We start from the raw sequence: 15,785 nt of genomic DNA, 5'->3' as shown, positions 1-15,785 counted from the left end.
GTCATGCTTATTGCAGTGTAATAATAAAAAATATCTGGTGAATAACCAATTATAGAATTTAATGCTTGAAAATAATTGTCAATTGTGATACGAATTTAAAGTTGGGCTTCATTTAATTGTGATATTCAATTTTGTAACAGCGAGATAAAAATTTTACTGCAATATTTTATTTTAGATAGATAATCCAAAATAAAATAAAAAAAATGTCGAGAAAACAATAGTTATTGAAGTTACCTATCTCTGTCAACACTTTGAAAGAAGGTAATTTTTAGAACAGGCACTTTTGAAGTTTTAAAACACAGAAAAGTGCTATATATCTGTTTGCAAAACTGTAACTATTATAAAACTTTGAGTACATCGAATTTTATTCACTTCAATAATACTTCAGTCGATTAAAAGTTAATTTTCAACTTTGTGAATCAGATTCCTCTTTCAGCAAATTGGAGGTTTTGAAATCACTTGATGAAAAATCAGTAAAAAATTTCCCTTTTATTGTTAAATGTGACATCTGAGTACCACACCAAATCATGAAGACTTTCGAAATGGTTTTTTATTATTTCAAATATGGCAATTAAAAGATAAAAAAAATTTTTATTTAACAATTTATTCAACATCATTCTCTTGAACCTTCTATCAATAAATTTCCCATCATTTTCTGATTACTGCACTTAGTCAAGTCATTTTGATGATTCTAAAAAAGCTTTTAATGACGATTAGGAGTAAAAAAAAAATTTTTTTTAAAGAAGGTTTATCGTAAACTGTGTCATAAATGTATATTTTGGCCTGAAGGAAATAATAAATAATTGTATCAGCTGCATCTCTTCATATTTATCTCACTTTTGGTTTCAAATCTGTAAGAATACCGCGGCCTGGTTTTTAAGGGATGAAGCCACCTGGAGGTTCAATCACGGGGGGAGGAGTGAGCATTGGGATGCGTCGAGGCGTGCAACAAGCCGCCGCGAAATAAGGGATGTTACCGGTCACGTCCCTCGTGCCCCCTTATTTTCTACTTTCCCCTCGGCCTCATCTTCCCTTTCTCTATATCTTCCTTTCGGTATTCTCTGTTTATACCGCCATACTTTACCCCTCGGCTGTCGGCGCGACTCAAGCACAAGCATGTACTTTTACCGCATGTTGCCATAATGAGTCGGAGACTGCTATACTCGTCTCGTTCCTTTTTTCCTCACTCGTCCACCACTTTTCCATTCAATGCAATACATGAAGATTCATGCCGCTTCTAAAGAGAGATTAAAGTACCGCGAACTTGAAAAGTTTATTTATCAACCGCTCTTTTATGCATCGCTTTCGCATTTAACTCATCACTTCTTCTTTCATGGCTTTTATTATTTTAATCAACCGATGTTTTTCTCGGTTATTTAATATTTTTAATATGCTTTTTTTAATTATGCTAATTTTAGTGGCACTTTTGTAGTGAGAGATAAATTATTTTTTAGTCTTTCCTTTTTTTTTATTAAAAATCAATTTCTTTTATTTATAATCAATTTTCTTTTAAATGGTTACAACAAATAGAAATTATTAATAACAAAAAAAATAATAATAATAACAAATAAAATATTTTTTTTTGAATTTGTTATTGATTTTTAAGAAATAAATTTTTTGGAGTTTTCCATTTTTATTCACATAAATGTGTGATATTAGTCGATGATTAATATTGTAAAATGATGATACAAAAAATGATTTAAAGAAACTAAAAGTTTATTAGAAATTAAAGGAAAACGTCGGCAATAAATTAAGCCTTGCTAACAACAAATTCTATTGCTTGTTAAACATTATATAGATAGAGACATATAATTACTTTACAATATTTATCAAATAATGAGGTAATTAACTCCTTATTGGTTTATCACATAATAATACTACCATATAAAAAATAAACTGAAAATATTCTCTTGCTATGAGCTGTATATTCTTAGTATAAATTGTTTTTATATTTTTTTTGTCAGTATTAATTATATTATTTTATGCGTGTGTAAATTTACTCTGTTAGAAATGGGTACAGTGTCCTTATTATATATTAATTTGTGATTTTTTTTTATGTAACAATATATTATAATTTCCAGTCCCATGTACAGTTGACTAAACGATTAAACATCGTGTATTTTCTGGAAATAAATAAATAAAAAAAAATAAATGAATATATTTTTATATACAAGTCAAACTGAAAACGTCAAGTATTTCGAAATAGTTGAGATGTTTTAATAAAGCAGTAAGATGATAAATACATCCATTTCGATTTTGTTCGGTGAAATATAAAACAATAACAAAAAAGCACTGAAACAAATTAATAATTGTAGGACCAATACCGTCCCTTTTAAATCAATTATTTAACCTCTAAAATTCATAGTATTGCTATTATAGTAATACTTGACTTGCTCATAAGATTAAAATAGTTGTGGCAGCACTGCAAATCCAACTGCATTTTTATTACACATTTAAACGTGTTAAATATGACGTCTCCCATTTAATTAACATTGCAGTCACTTTTTAAACACTTCCAAGTGCATTACAAGTGACTACAATGTTAATCAAATGAATGATGTTATATTTAACACGTTTAGATGTGTGACAAAAATGCAGTTGAATTTTCAGTGAGCTATCTAGATAGTTGAAACAATTATTCAGATAATTAGAGGAGGCATAAGAATTTCTGTGACACCAATTTACTTTAGCAATACTTGAGATTGTTCCTAAGTCTATCAATTTTTTTTGATGCACATATTTTAAATATATTTGAGATTATATTTATTATTTATTCAGATATTTATTTTTTGAAAATAATTATTTACTTTGGATTACAGAGATGTTGATATAATTGATTTAAAAATTGCTACTTTTTTAACTGTTGATCAATGAATAATATACTCTTTTTTACTGACTCATTTCTAAAGAGTTATCGTTAAAAATAAATTTAAATAAATTTTTCAATATTATTCAGATGATAATTTTAATTCATCCACATCAGTTAAACATAAATAATTTAAATGTTAATATACTTAAACCTGAATGAGCTTGGGGAAAATGTTAAAAAATTTCAACTACAGGATGTTCAACTTGAAAAAGGTTCAAGTAGCAAGAGAGTTAAGGAGATTTAGAAGGTTTATATTTTTACTTAGTGAGATTTTATTTATATGCATTAAAGACTTGAGTAAGAAAGATCTCCATTCTACATTACATAAATTAGTTAACTTTACTCCATCATGTGTCTCAATATAAACATGTACAGAGACACACGCGAATGAGTAAAACGAGAAGGGTTAGAGGTTGATGATGAATACTGGATACTAAAAGGGAGGAGAAACACTCTAGAGATTCAGTAGGGGGTAAATAGTACAAAAAACGGTAAATAGGGTGGCTAAAGTACGCTGCTGGCCACTATGAATATGGCTGTGGTACTTGGCAGAGGTTGGCACTCCCTTTTATTCTTCGGGTATTTTTTACAGTATAGATTTACCTCCACGGCTTTTATATCCACCCGAAAGAAGAAGAAAAAACGAGAGAGTACATTAGGACATCATCTCTAGAGATTGTGAGAAAAACTTTTCTATTGGAATGATGGAAAGCCGCATCTTTTGGCGGCTTATTCTTACAATCATTAAGCCAAATCGTCATTGTGGGACATGTTAGATCGTTTTCTCCATGGTACTTACACCTACTTACCAAGTTTGAGGGATTCTTAATATAAAACAACTAATCTCCTTCTTTTAATACTGAAATGATAAAAATATTTAAAGGCATTTCATCGTAAAAGAGCGGTAGAAAATGCATGAAAGACTCTGGTCTACATAAAATGCATCGTACAGTAGACCGCGGCATGGATCAGAGGCCATAGGGATCTTCTCGGATGTTTTCAATTACATCGCATCTTTTTTTCCTTTTCTAGACCGGTGTCTGATTACACCGAGATGTCGGGTGGCGCGTTGCCGCCGTGTGCACTTGCGCCCGTTTATATCCTCCGTCGTCGAGACTCGGTGAACCCTGAAATTGGAGAATAATATAAAAATTCGTCAGGCGCCGTGACTTTTATCATCATTTATTTCTTTGATTCATCGTTAAATAGGCATATATTATCGTCAGATGTGGATTACTTGGGAAGGTTTGTGTTTGTATCATTAATTGGATTTGTGTTGGAGCAAGATATTTATTGAAGGCGAGATAAAATATTGATAAATATGTTTGGATAAGAACATGATTGAGAGGAATATGGTAGAAAAGTGGTTTAATCACATAGAGATATTAATGAGAGACTGAAAAGTTAATGATGATTAAAAGTTTTTTTTTAAATAAGATGAAGAGTAGATACACTTTTTTTTGTCCTTTTGTGCATTTTAACAATCAAAGTAAAACTTGGAGTTGACAGAATCAAATTATAGCTTGAAGAAAAAAAATTTATTTGCATAAGTTTGAGTTTTTAACTATCATAAAATTACTTTGAAATTAGTTAAAAAATAAATTTATATTAATTTTTAATAGCCATTTTTTAGTGTAACGTATTAATTTTTTTTTAATATTTTTTAAAAACAGTTATATTACAGGTATTATTACCTCTATCATGCAATAAATAACTAATTTATTATGTCTAATTAATCAGTGTACATTTTTTAAATAATTTTAGACATTTCTCTTTTACTTTTTTAAAAAATCCAATTTTGTGACAAGTATTTTTTTTCAAATCTATTTTTTTATAAAATCGTATCCTTTTCTGTTTATAATATTATTATATCAACACAAGATTTAATTAATTTAATCTTTTAAATTTTATTATATTTTAAATCCAACTTAAATCAAAGTTGAAATAATTTTTATATTAATAAAAAAATTCATAAAATAATTTTTATCAGTAATACTTTGTCTCTTTATTTATAGAAAGATGATCAATGTTTTTAATGAAGTTCTAGATGGAAAAATGAGGAAAATACATGTTCATTAGTAGAAATAAGTAGAAATAATTGAGTAAGAGAAAATAAAAAAAAAATTTATAACAAATAATTTGAGAAATAAAAATGATGCTCTACTCATGATGGTGATGAGAATACTGATTAACACATATTTTCCATCACTTGAGAAATTTCAAGTGTAAAAAAAAACTCGTTACAATAGTAATTTAGAGTAAAAAAAAAAGGCAATAGAAATGAAAGTGAGAAATACTCAAAGCTTTTGAAAAACAACAGCAACACTTTGCTTCCATAAAAAAAAACAGACCAATTAAATTTTTACTCTGAAAGTCACACATCTCTCACTTTATTTCAATATTCTTTTATCAACGTTCTAATTGACACCTTTTTTTCGAAATTTATTACAAAGGAAAATTCTTAAAAGTAGTAAGTTTTATCAATTGTAGAATTTTAGTGAAATTAAATAAGTATTTTAGTATGCACAGCAAAAGAAGGTTAAGTCAATAATTTATAGCCATTTGATTAATTGCTCAGAACTCTGTAATTGTCTTTCTTTTTGCTTAATCTTTACTTCTCTCTTATTTTCAACTCATTCATCTTCTTCGTATGGGTCTAGGTATTACTTTCATCGACCCACTGAATTCCTCAGCGAAATGGAGCGAGTGATACGAGAAAAGTTTTCGTGTCAAAAGAGCGAGTGAGACACAAAGTTGAGTAAACTCAAATACCCAAGGGACACTCCAGCAACTTTTCTATAACATCCTGCCAGTTTAGACTTTGTTGTCATTGGTAAGTAGGTGCGTTTTAGTCAATATTTAAATTATGTTTATGCTGTTTTGTCAATATGTAAAATTACAAAAACAATGTTGATCTTTGATAGTGGATTTCATGAGATAAGGAGCCATTTTTTTTTGGAGTAATGAAGAAATTTTGGTGTATTTCCATGATGCTTCTCCATCAATGGTAAGTCTATTCCAACTAATAATAATTTTAATTTTTTTTGAAATTTACATTTATTCATGTGGATAATTGAAAATGATTTTATGAAGTCTTGTGGTGGAAATTATGATGATAAATTTCCTTGAAAAAAAATGAAAAATTCATGAGAATGTTAATTGAATAAATAGCAGAGTAAATATGTTCAAAAAAGCTGAGATCACACACCAGAGAACAAGTGAAAGACCACAAAAGAAAGAGAATAAGAACTAGGTACACATCAAGTAATCGTAGATTAATTGGAACCACCTGTTTCATCTAGACTCTACACAAGGTACTTTGTATAGTGTGCAAAAAATATCTTACCCTGTGGTCTAGAATTAATTAAATCTGAATAATCATTAAGAAAATAAAAATTTGTTTATGATTAAATGTGCTAGGGCTAACAGTTTACCTTGGATTATCAATCTCTTCTGATGAAAATTATTGCTCCAAAATGAATAAACTACCTAGTTAATTAAAAATAAATCTTTTCTTTGTTTAAAAGTACAAATTGAAAATAAATAAAGAATAAAAAATATATTCAAAATGAAGATAGAAATAAAATTTGAAGGAATATTAGGGTGAATAGTCGGCAAAATAATCAAATACCCAAAATCATTAAAAATAATTTTCTCACTTATTCACCAAATAATCTCGAAGGATAAAATAATCACAATAGCAAGCTCTAGTGAATTGATGCAGACGATTAATTCACGTGGAAAGAGAATGTGAAGTAAAAGATGAACCCGATACAATGGCGACTGAATAACACGCAAGAGTCTGATCCTAAAACCTGTATTGCGGTTCGAATCACACCAATATGTAAGAGCTGGGGGCTTCTCCCTTTTTCACACCGTTTTATAGTTTAACAATCGCCGGAATATATACTTTAACTGTTGTGTGTATATACATCTATGGATACATCCTTTTTACGCCGATTAGATTTGTGGAGAAATCTTGAAATCAATTGGAAGCACATGTGTAGGTCGCAGGGTTTGGATTATTCCTCATGTGCAAAGCATATAAGCCGATCGAAGTTGTAATTCTTGTACTAACATAAATATAAAATTCAAGAGAACACAAACTGTTTGTACATTATGTAATTGCTACGAAAGTTCCGTCGCTTGCAAGTGTAAAACAGTGCTTTCATTGATGCGTTATTAATTTGACTTTACTAGAGTTTAAAATAGCTTAATAAATCTTTCATGATAGTCTGAATATTATAATGGATTAACAAAAATCATTTATCTAAATCAGATCATTGATACTCTAATAATAATTAATAACCATTACGTACATCGATAAACATTAAAATACTATTCTATTAAATTTTTTTTAATATTTTTAACAAAATCATTTCATCCCAAATAGGTTAATTGATAATGAATTAAATTAATCTAAAAAAATAGTTGGCAAAATTTTTGGAGTAATTAATAAAAAGCTTTTTTGTCATGGAAGAGTTTTATAATAAAATAATTTAAAATGTAAACTTAATTGTTTCTTTAAATGATAAATATATTTTTGTGTTCCTGATTGATTTTTTAGCCAAACTATCATCGAAATGAATGAAATTGAAACACTGAAAAGATGCCAACTAAAAGTCCTGATAAATAAATTCAAAAATGTTGCAACAAATTTTAAAAAAAAATTAAAAAGCGTTTGAAAAAACAAGTATATTATTTAGATTGAATCCTAAAGAAAGATGAAAGGATTAAAATTGGTATATCTGAAGGAAGCGATAAACGATGTGGGAATGTTGAAAGGTGGTGATAAAGTATGATTACAAGTCGGCGATAAATAATAAGCATAAAGACTAAAATGATAATAATGAAAGCAGAATAAATATGTAAATATTACCTGGAGTAATGCAAAAAGTAGTACTGTGGCGATTGGATCCGGCGGGTCGCGTCGACATTGCGGATAACGTAAAAGTGGCGTCGCGACGCTAAGCGTCGTTGGCGCAAGCGGCGCAAGTTCGCGACGTCGCGGTGGACAGTTGAACAATGGCGTCGGGGGGTTCCCACCAACGGCACGCGAGTCACGCCCACAATGGAATGCCGCACCCCTGTTATACACAGTAGGGTGTAAGGATGTCTGATGACGAGATCCTTTCCCCAGGTCCCCACTATGACCTACTGGCTGAGAGCAACGCCCATTTGGCTCTAGAATCAAACGAGTTTGTGAGCAATGAGCCCCTGGTTGCTTCAGCAGCAAGAGAAGGAGCTTGAAAGAGAGAAAGAGAACAAGACAACGAAGCTGAAGGTCCACAGAGTGGGAGACTCGAGATGACGACGCCGAAATCCCGACGAGGGATCCTCGCGTGAAGGAAAGGCAGACTCTGGTGGTCAATCGGGCGCCGCGCACCGCAGTAGCGACGCGTCACTGCACCCCCGTTTAGTTGCACGTGCTCCATCGCACCGTCGCTTATCGCCCAACCAGGCGCAATAAACGACAAATATATTCCTCATCATCGGTCGTACGGATCACTTGGTCATCATACTTTGTCATCAGGATAAAGTTCGACTCTGGTTACTCGAACCGATGCACTTGAAGTGACAGGAAAAATCGACATTTTTCATAAGAAAGAAGAAATCGGTAATTATACACCAAGTACACAGTGATTGCTCTATAACCGTCGGCTAAAAGTGGTGATTTGTCAAACACTCGAGTTGTTATTGCTCCTCAAGTACTGTATTATTACAATCTCCAAGTCATTGGACGGTGCTATCAGTGCTTATTTCTATTGGTGCGAATTATTTTATAACTCATTTACTACAACGTGCATTCTCTGGTTTACCTATCTACACTTGTTGAGTAAATGTACCACCAGGAATCATATTAACCGTTTTACAACATCAACTAATCATTTAAATAAACTATTTAAAGTGTTAATCTGGAATCAGTTGCAATAGTTATCCTTTTCTCTGGTGTCAGGACCCGGCCTGATCACGGCCATTCTCGACACGGTATGTATTTCTTTCGATCACTAATTAATTCAGAAAAAAATCCCTATTGACTGAATGTACATCAACTTTCATTGAACAGATTGTTAGAAATGGCCCATAAAAAATGTAGCTGATGAGAAATTTATGGCTTTTCTATCTATTCTATTTGAGATCTTTTGTTGAGTAACTTTATTCAAGATTCTTTCTCTTTCTCTCTGTATATATATATATACTTATGGAGAAGAGTTAATGTCTGAAAACCGCAAGGTAGAGTATGTTTCGGCTATATGGATAACGGATCTTGTATCCGACTACAACGGGATAATACGGGTAAATCGGATCTTTGGGTTTGTGTATAGGGATTGCTTGTAGTAAGGGTAGGTTTCAATTTACCGGATTTTAAAAGCAATTGTGTCAATTGTACACTTAAAATACAGGTTGACAGCTGCAATTAAATGTATACTTTGCTTCATTTTAATTAGCACTTGAGATCAAAGTATTCAATAATTGACAGACAAAAATTAAATGTCGAAGAAAAAAGTGGGATTTTTGGATAACTTATTTCTCAGTGTAGATATTTGTTTCTTCATTCTACAATGAAAATATGCACACTGTTAAATACATTTTTATATTATTTACAAAACGTGTTAGAGATACAATATAATAAACACACATACACACACACTAATGTGTAGCTTAAATTGTTTATTATGTTAAGTTTAACTGGAGTAATCTTGCTGTAAGGATCACATTGTAGATATATTAAAGTCTCCAAAGAATTCTGTCTTATATTTATCCCAAGTTAATGCTATCATCAACAAAATGATTTGTGAAAAGTTTCAAGATGAATCTGTATGGCGTAATGGTATAGTAAAGGGGATTAAAAAATACCTCTGACTTAGTGAAAGCAAAACTCGTTAGCGCCCAGTAAAACTCATTACTTTTTTATTTTTACCGCACTATTCACAGCATTACAGTGAGCTACAAGCAAGACTCTATGAGTAGGGAAGGAAAAATCTTGCAAACTGAACGGTGTACGCTTAACTCTTTAGGATTACGATGTAGTTATGATCATTATTTTCTATGAAAAGAGTGTTTTTTTTAATCATACTTTTGATTTTAATACTTCAAAGTCGACCGACGGCCCGCTTCTAGCATGTAAAAAGAGTCTAAAGAGTGCAATAACAACAGAATGTGTATAATTAAAAGGGTTTAATATAATACCGATTTTGTTTAAGTCTTATAAGTAATAGATTCTGTTGAATGCGATTATTTACATGTTATTTAAACGTTGGAGGTTATTGTGTGATGACAATAAGTACCTTTTTAACACACATGTATTCATAAATAATAAATTACAATTAATTCTTTGGAATATTTTCTATTTGAAGTTGGAAAAAAATTCATTTATTGTTATGTGAGAAAATAATTTGGAGATTTTGATGATTAATTTATTTACATTTAATGAAAATAATGAAATAGTAAAGTATAGATAAAACTTTTTTTTTAATAATGTTTAATGAAATATATAATATCTAGATGGTTGTAATTTAATTGAAGTTGTTGTTGTATCACGTAATTTTAATATCAAAATTATCAATACTATTTTATAAATAATAAAGCAAAGGACATTATTTAAATTCAACTTGATTCATTTAGTATTTAAAACAATATAAATAAAATAAATTTGGGGAAAAGAGTAAAATGAGGTATTTTTAATAATTCACATGATAAATTAGTAAAAATACTTACAATAATTGATGTGAAAAAAACTGCAAGCTTTTAGACAGTTGACTTCAATCATATATTGAAGATAAATAGTAGACTTATTATTATTATTATTATTATAGAAAGGAAGTGAATAAAAGAGCAACAAATAATTCTATCGCTTTTTCTATATTATTATGAAAATACCCGCATGTAGAAAACATATTATTTCCACTACATGACTGTCGGTATACAAGCGCGAATGTAATTAAATGACCAAAATAAACATGTTGAGTACACAAGAGTATTATTTTAGTTGTTTTGTACATATTTTTAATCTCTCAAAGTGACTTTATTAATAATGTTTTGATTTACAGCAGTGTGTTAGCGTGGCCGGAGGCGGCGGGGGTGTCTCGGGTGCCGGAAGTGACGGCGTCTCAGATTACCCGCCGAGCGCTGCGGCTGTTCGGAGCAGAGAAGCGGCCGCGGCGGCACTGCACGCGGCAAGAACGTTGTTGGGCGCGGGGGTGGCTAACCCTTGCTCGTCCACCCCCGAGCCATCCTTCTGGAAGATGCCACACAAAGGTCAGTTGACATCAGACCCCCTTTGTCTGGGGAATCATTTATTTTATTTTCTCGGGATTTTATTTTTTTTTCTTTTTGGATTCACCGTTATCACTTGTGCATCTAAATGATGATGGGAAAAAATTCGATGACATATACATACATAATAGGAACGGTCGAAATTCAAACGCGTTATAAATTCGTTTACGGCCGTTGAAGCGGACAATCACGGATGTGACACGGGGGGTGGGATAAAATAAATTCACGCTCGATTCGATAACGATGATAGAAATGATCGTGCGAGTGTCACGGGGATTTGATAAATAAATCCAATGCTTGTTTGGCTCGTTGGGAAATGTACAACAACCAATAAATATATTCCAACAAGAGAAATACACTGCAATATCAGTAGATTAATTGTGCGCTGATAAATGTACAACGTAATTTGATTTTTAATAAATACACAAATCTATGATGTACACTTAATAGACAAAAGTTTGTAAAAATTTTTATTTTTCTGTTGTACATTGTCTCTATGAAGCTTTCATTTTTTTTTATCGCATAAGGAAATTCTGCTTTCAAAATATTTGCACACACGGTATAATAATTCAATAATTTTTATTATACAAACTGTTGTATGTATATTGTTAAAAAAATTATTTGAGCATAAAAAATCTTTGCCAAGTGATAGAAACCGTCATCAGATCCTCCTGAACTTTTTTAAAAATTTACAGAACAAATTTTAAAAAAAGGATGGGCATATTTCTGATTACAATTATTTTGTCACCATCATAGATGTAGATATACATTTATTTGTCTAGAAAATTACAATATTCTTAGAAACTGTCGAAAAGTAATATATAATTCAATTATAGCGATGCTTTTCTCTCAAGATAGTTGGCTAATAGTAATTGAAAAAATTTTAATAGATAAAAAGTTACCCTGACATTTGAGATAATCTAAAAACACCTCAGAGTAGTGATAATAATTATTCCTAAAGAGAATAAAAATTATGTTAAGTTGGTTAAATTTTGTTCTTTTTAGAAGCATAGTATTTTACCTCAAATAGGAACATTTTTATTACAATTCTGGTGTGTTCCTTGGTTATTCCAAATGTAAGAGTAAATGTTCCTCAATGTTTTCAATCTAGCACTTAGGTTCACTTTGATATCTATAGTCTTGCTACTACAACAATACTTTGTTTATTCACACGATTGAAATAGTTGTGGCTAGATAGTTATAATAACAATTCAGATAATTAGAGTCGACATAGCAATTGCCGAGATAGCAATCTACTTTAGCTATACTTTAGACTATTTCTAAGCCGATAAATTTTTTTTAGTGTATTATTCAACATTTCTTGTTGACTGAAGAATTATTAAACATCATTTATTCATAATTAATTCAACTATCTATTAAAGGATAATTATTTTCCACAATCACACTCTAAACATAATAGTTGAGTCTCATAGTTGGATTTACAATCCTTTGTCAATTTCTCATTTAAAAGGAAATAGTTGAGTCCTTTTCGAAATATTAGTAGTAAATCCAACTATATATTTCTCTCTATGCAGTTTTTATTTTTTAACTATTAATTAAAAACAGAGTATTTTATAATTCAAAGATCTTTTGATTGTTACATTATTTCACCTTAATTCTTCTATAAAATCATTCACTCAATTATTTAATTTTGAATCAATAAAAAACATTTACTCCATTGCAAGAATGAATTCCAAAAAAAAAAAATTGATTTAAAACTGCAAAATAAAATTAAAAAAAAAAAGATCATGTTCTAAACAGCATAATAAAATCAGGCCAAAACGTGTTTAGCTTCTAAAAATGAAAGAATAAGCAAAAAAAAAATATGACAGCACGTCGAAATGATCTGAGTATCGTTACAGAATCCTTTGCACTTTGATGAGAATGCTTCTGACGGATTTTTCGAGTTGGTCTGGACGTTCTTTAACACACGGGGGGTCTACGCGGGTTCTTCGAAACGGCAGGGAGTCGTTCATCTCGATAGTATGCAAAAGGCTCACTTCTCAAAAAAATCTAACCAGGGGATCCTTCGGTAGCAAAGCGACACGATAAGCGTTCGTGCCATGCTTATAAATATTCTCTCACTCATCCAACCCACTAACGAGAAAACTCGACCGAAAAATCGGGCTTTGGTTAATACTGTAATCTAGTCGATTAAAGGTGCTTTCAAAACCTCATAAAGAATTCAGAATATGCTAATTTCATCGGTTCTATATAAAAACAGGCTGTTTCATTCAGGAAGTATAACTATACAGTGGGAACAAGCCAAGGAGAAAAATTTAATGCCTGGCTTATGTAGTTCGTTCCAATCTATTATCACACATTAATTTTAATATTCATTCTATGGGTTGCATAATTAATACGTTAATAAATATATATGAATAAACTAGTAGAAAATTTATGAAAAAATAGACCTACAGTTTACAGAATATACTGAGATACATAAATAGCGTCAAATTAGCTTGAATTATTAATTAAAACAACGCTGATTAATTTTATTTAACTATTTACATTTGTTCCATGTTTGATTGAATACATCAAGCAAATTTCATATCAAGTCATTTCAATATTTATCACCATTTATCAATCACACTGATAAGTATTTCAATATCTTTGACTATATTTCAATATCATATTTAGAATTATAAAATTGGTTGAACTTGAAATGACTTCTATTTTACTTTGAATTAAATTTTTTCATAAAATAATCAACTTTTATAGCTGAAAGAAATTATTAAGCTTTTTTTTTATCAGCTTTGAATTTCAAAATAAACATTTTACAATTTGTTATATCAAAAGATGTATTTTTTTAATTTACACTTACAAGTAAACTATTTTATTTTAACTTAAAAAAGTAATTATTAAAAAGATTTCTTTTATAAAAATATTTTAGCTTCTTTGAAAAGATTGAATGAATTGATGTAATGCCAGTAATAAATATCAAAGGCATAAAATTCAAAGCAGAAACATGAAAATTAATTACTATAAAAAATATTTGAAAGTTCAATATAATTTTTTATCAAACAAATTTAATTATAGTGTTTACGAGTAAATTTAATTACTGTTTATAAATAAAATAATGATTGGTATTATTTGTATAAAACAATGATGTTTTTGAATTAAATAATAAATACGGATTTAAAGCCGATGAGCAATCGTGAAAGTGTAAAGATACGCAAGGTATTCGCGTGAAATCAGTTTGAGAGATTAAGATATCAATGTTCTAGACTCCACAACACTCTGTAGGGCTTGGAATAGTGCATTGCAGTTGGCAGAGGTTTGTTTGTAACCCTATATGTTATTGCTTGGCTTCTGTCGGGGCAACAGCCCCTCATATATAGCATTGCAAACCAAGGGTAATACGTTTTATTCTTACTTAAATCATCTACTCAGCCACGTTCAACCTCTAAGTCACGCTACGTAGACCAGTGATTTCTTGGTGTCAAGTTTTATCTAGTGTTAAGCTGTAGGTACCATGCGGTTAATTATTTTATGTCAAGCTTGAACTCATAAAAATTAGCTACATTTAGGTTTTTCAAAGACTCATAAACCAAAACTTTTTTACTAAAAATATCTTTTAATTGATTCAAGTAAAATTTTATTGTATCTAGAAATTAAAAAAAAAATGAAACCAATTTGCAAATGGTTTTACAATTGAAGTGTTCAAGTACTTGAGATATGAAGGAAAGCATTAACTTGAAAGTTTTATTTTGACATTTTGTGTTCAATGTTTTCCCCAATGTATTTGCACTCAACATATCGACATTCAAAAAAAAAACCTGTGCTCCTGAAAGCCCTTTTTCTGCTCGAGACTCCAATTTCAACGACAATATTATTAGCCTAGTTTCTCTCTGAGTTTAGCAAAAAATCTGAGCACCCTTCTTGCATCCAAGGCTCCAATTCTATCTTTAAATTTCATCAATTTTAACAAACAACCTGAGAAGGGTTTTAAAAAAAAAAACTTGGAACACAATTTATGCATTTTTTTATCCATTAATTTCCTAACAAAAGTTGATATCATGTCAAAAAAAAATTCTACTTCATCTCAAAATACTTTTATTAATTCCTTTCCAATTAGAATGTTTGAGTTTTGCTGTAAAATAATAGATTTTCATGAACAAAAAAAAACATTCAAGCTGATGTTTAAAGTTATATTTTTCTTTAACTGAATTTTTTTTCTTTTAAAGATGAATTAAAAGCAATTTGAAAATTCGTTTGACAAAAAATCAGACAACTTTATCAATCTTAATTCCTAACTTGTAGATTCTCTCGGATGACATAAGTAACTTGATTAGATTAATCCTAAAATCCTCGAAGCTATTGCTCAGGTATTAATGAAAAATCATGAATTCTAATCAACTTTATCTACTTATGAGAATAGATGTTTGCACAAGTTGTATTCGTCACTTGAGGGTGCACCATTTTACTCAAATCGTGGTTCAACTCATTAGAGAACGTGCCACATGGCATCTTTGATGTCTTGTAGCGTGAAATGAAACTATCTTGCCTCTGGGTGTGTCTATCACTCTTTCTCCTCTGCACTCACAAGTTTACCTTGTGATAAAACCCCTGTTGAACCCTTTTCCCACACGACGCTTCCATCGTCTCTACTTCTTCACTTGTCAAACGTTTTCACTCT

The 15,785-nt window shown here is 30.5% G+C and overlaps 1 protein-coding gene across 2 annotated transcripts in view; it reads left to right on the top strand.

Moving 5' to 3' along the window:
- The first annotated feature begins 5,825 nt into the window (after positions 1-5,825).
- The window catches only part of toy (twin of eyeless), a 31,756-nt gene continuing 21,796 nt past the window's right edge, over positions 5,826-15,785 (top strand). The window contains exons 1-2 of one of the 2 annotated variants that reach the window (XM_035083951.1): positions 5,826-5,876; positions 10,921-11,128. In XM_035083951.1, the coding sequence (XP_034939842.1) occupies positions 5,874-5,876; positions 10,921-11,128 (211 nt within the window). In that variant the 5' untranslated portion in view covers positions 5,826-5,873. Of the gene's footprint in view, positions 5,877-8,144; positions 8,858-10,920; positions 11,129-15,785 lie in introns of those variants that run through there. The other variant, XM_035083952.1, reaches the window with a different exon arrangement.

Source organism: Chelonus insularis, unplaced genomic scaffold (assembly GCF_013357705.1).
Source record: "Chelonus insularis isolate UGA/USDA-ARS -01 unplaced genomic scaffold, ASM1335770v1 contig_377_pilon, whole genome shotgun sequence".
NCBI lineage: Eukaryota > Metazoa > Arthropoda > Insecta > Hymenoptera > Braconidae > Chelonus > Chelonus insularis.
This window is presented reverse-complemented; position numbering and strand designations above follow the sequence as displayed.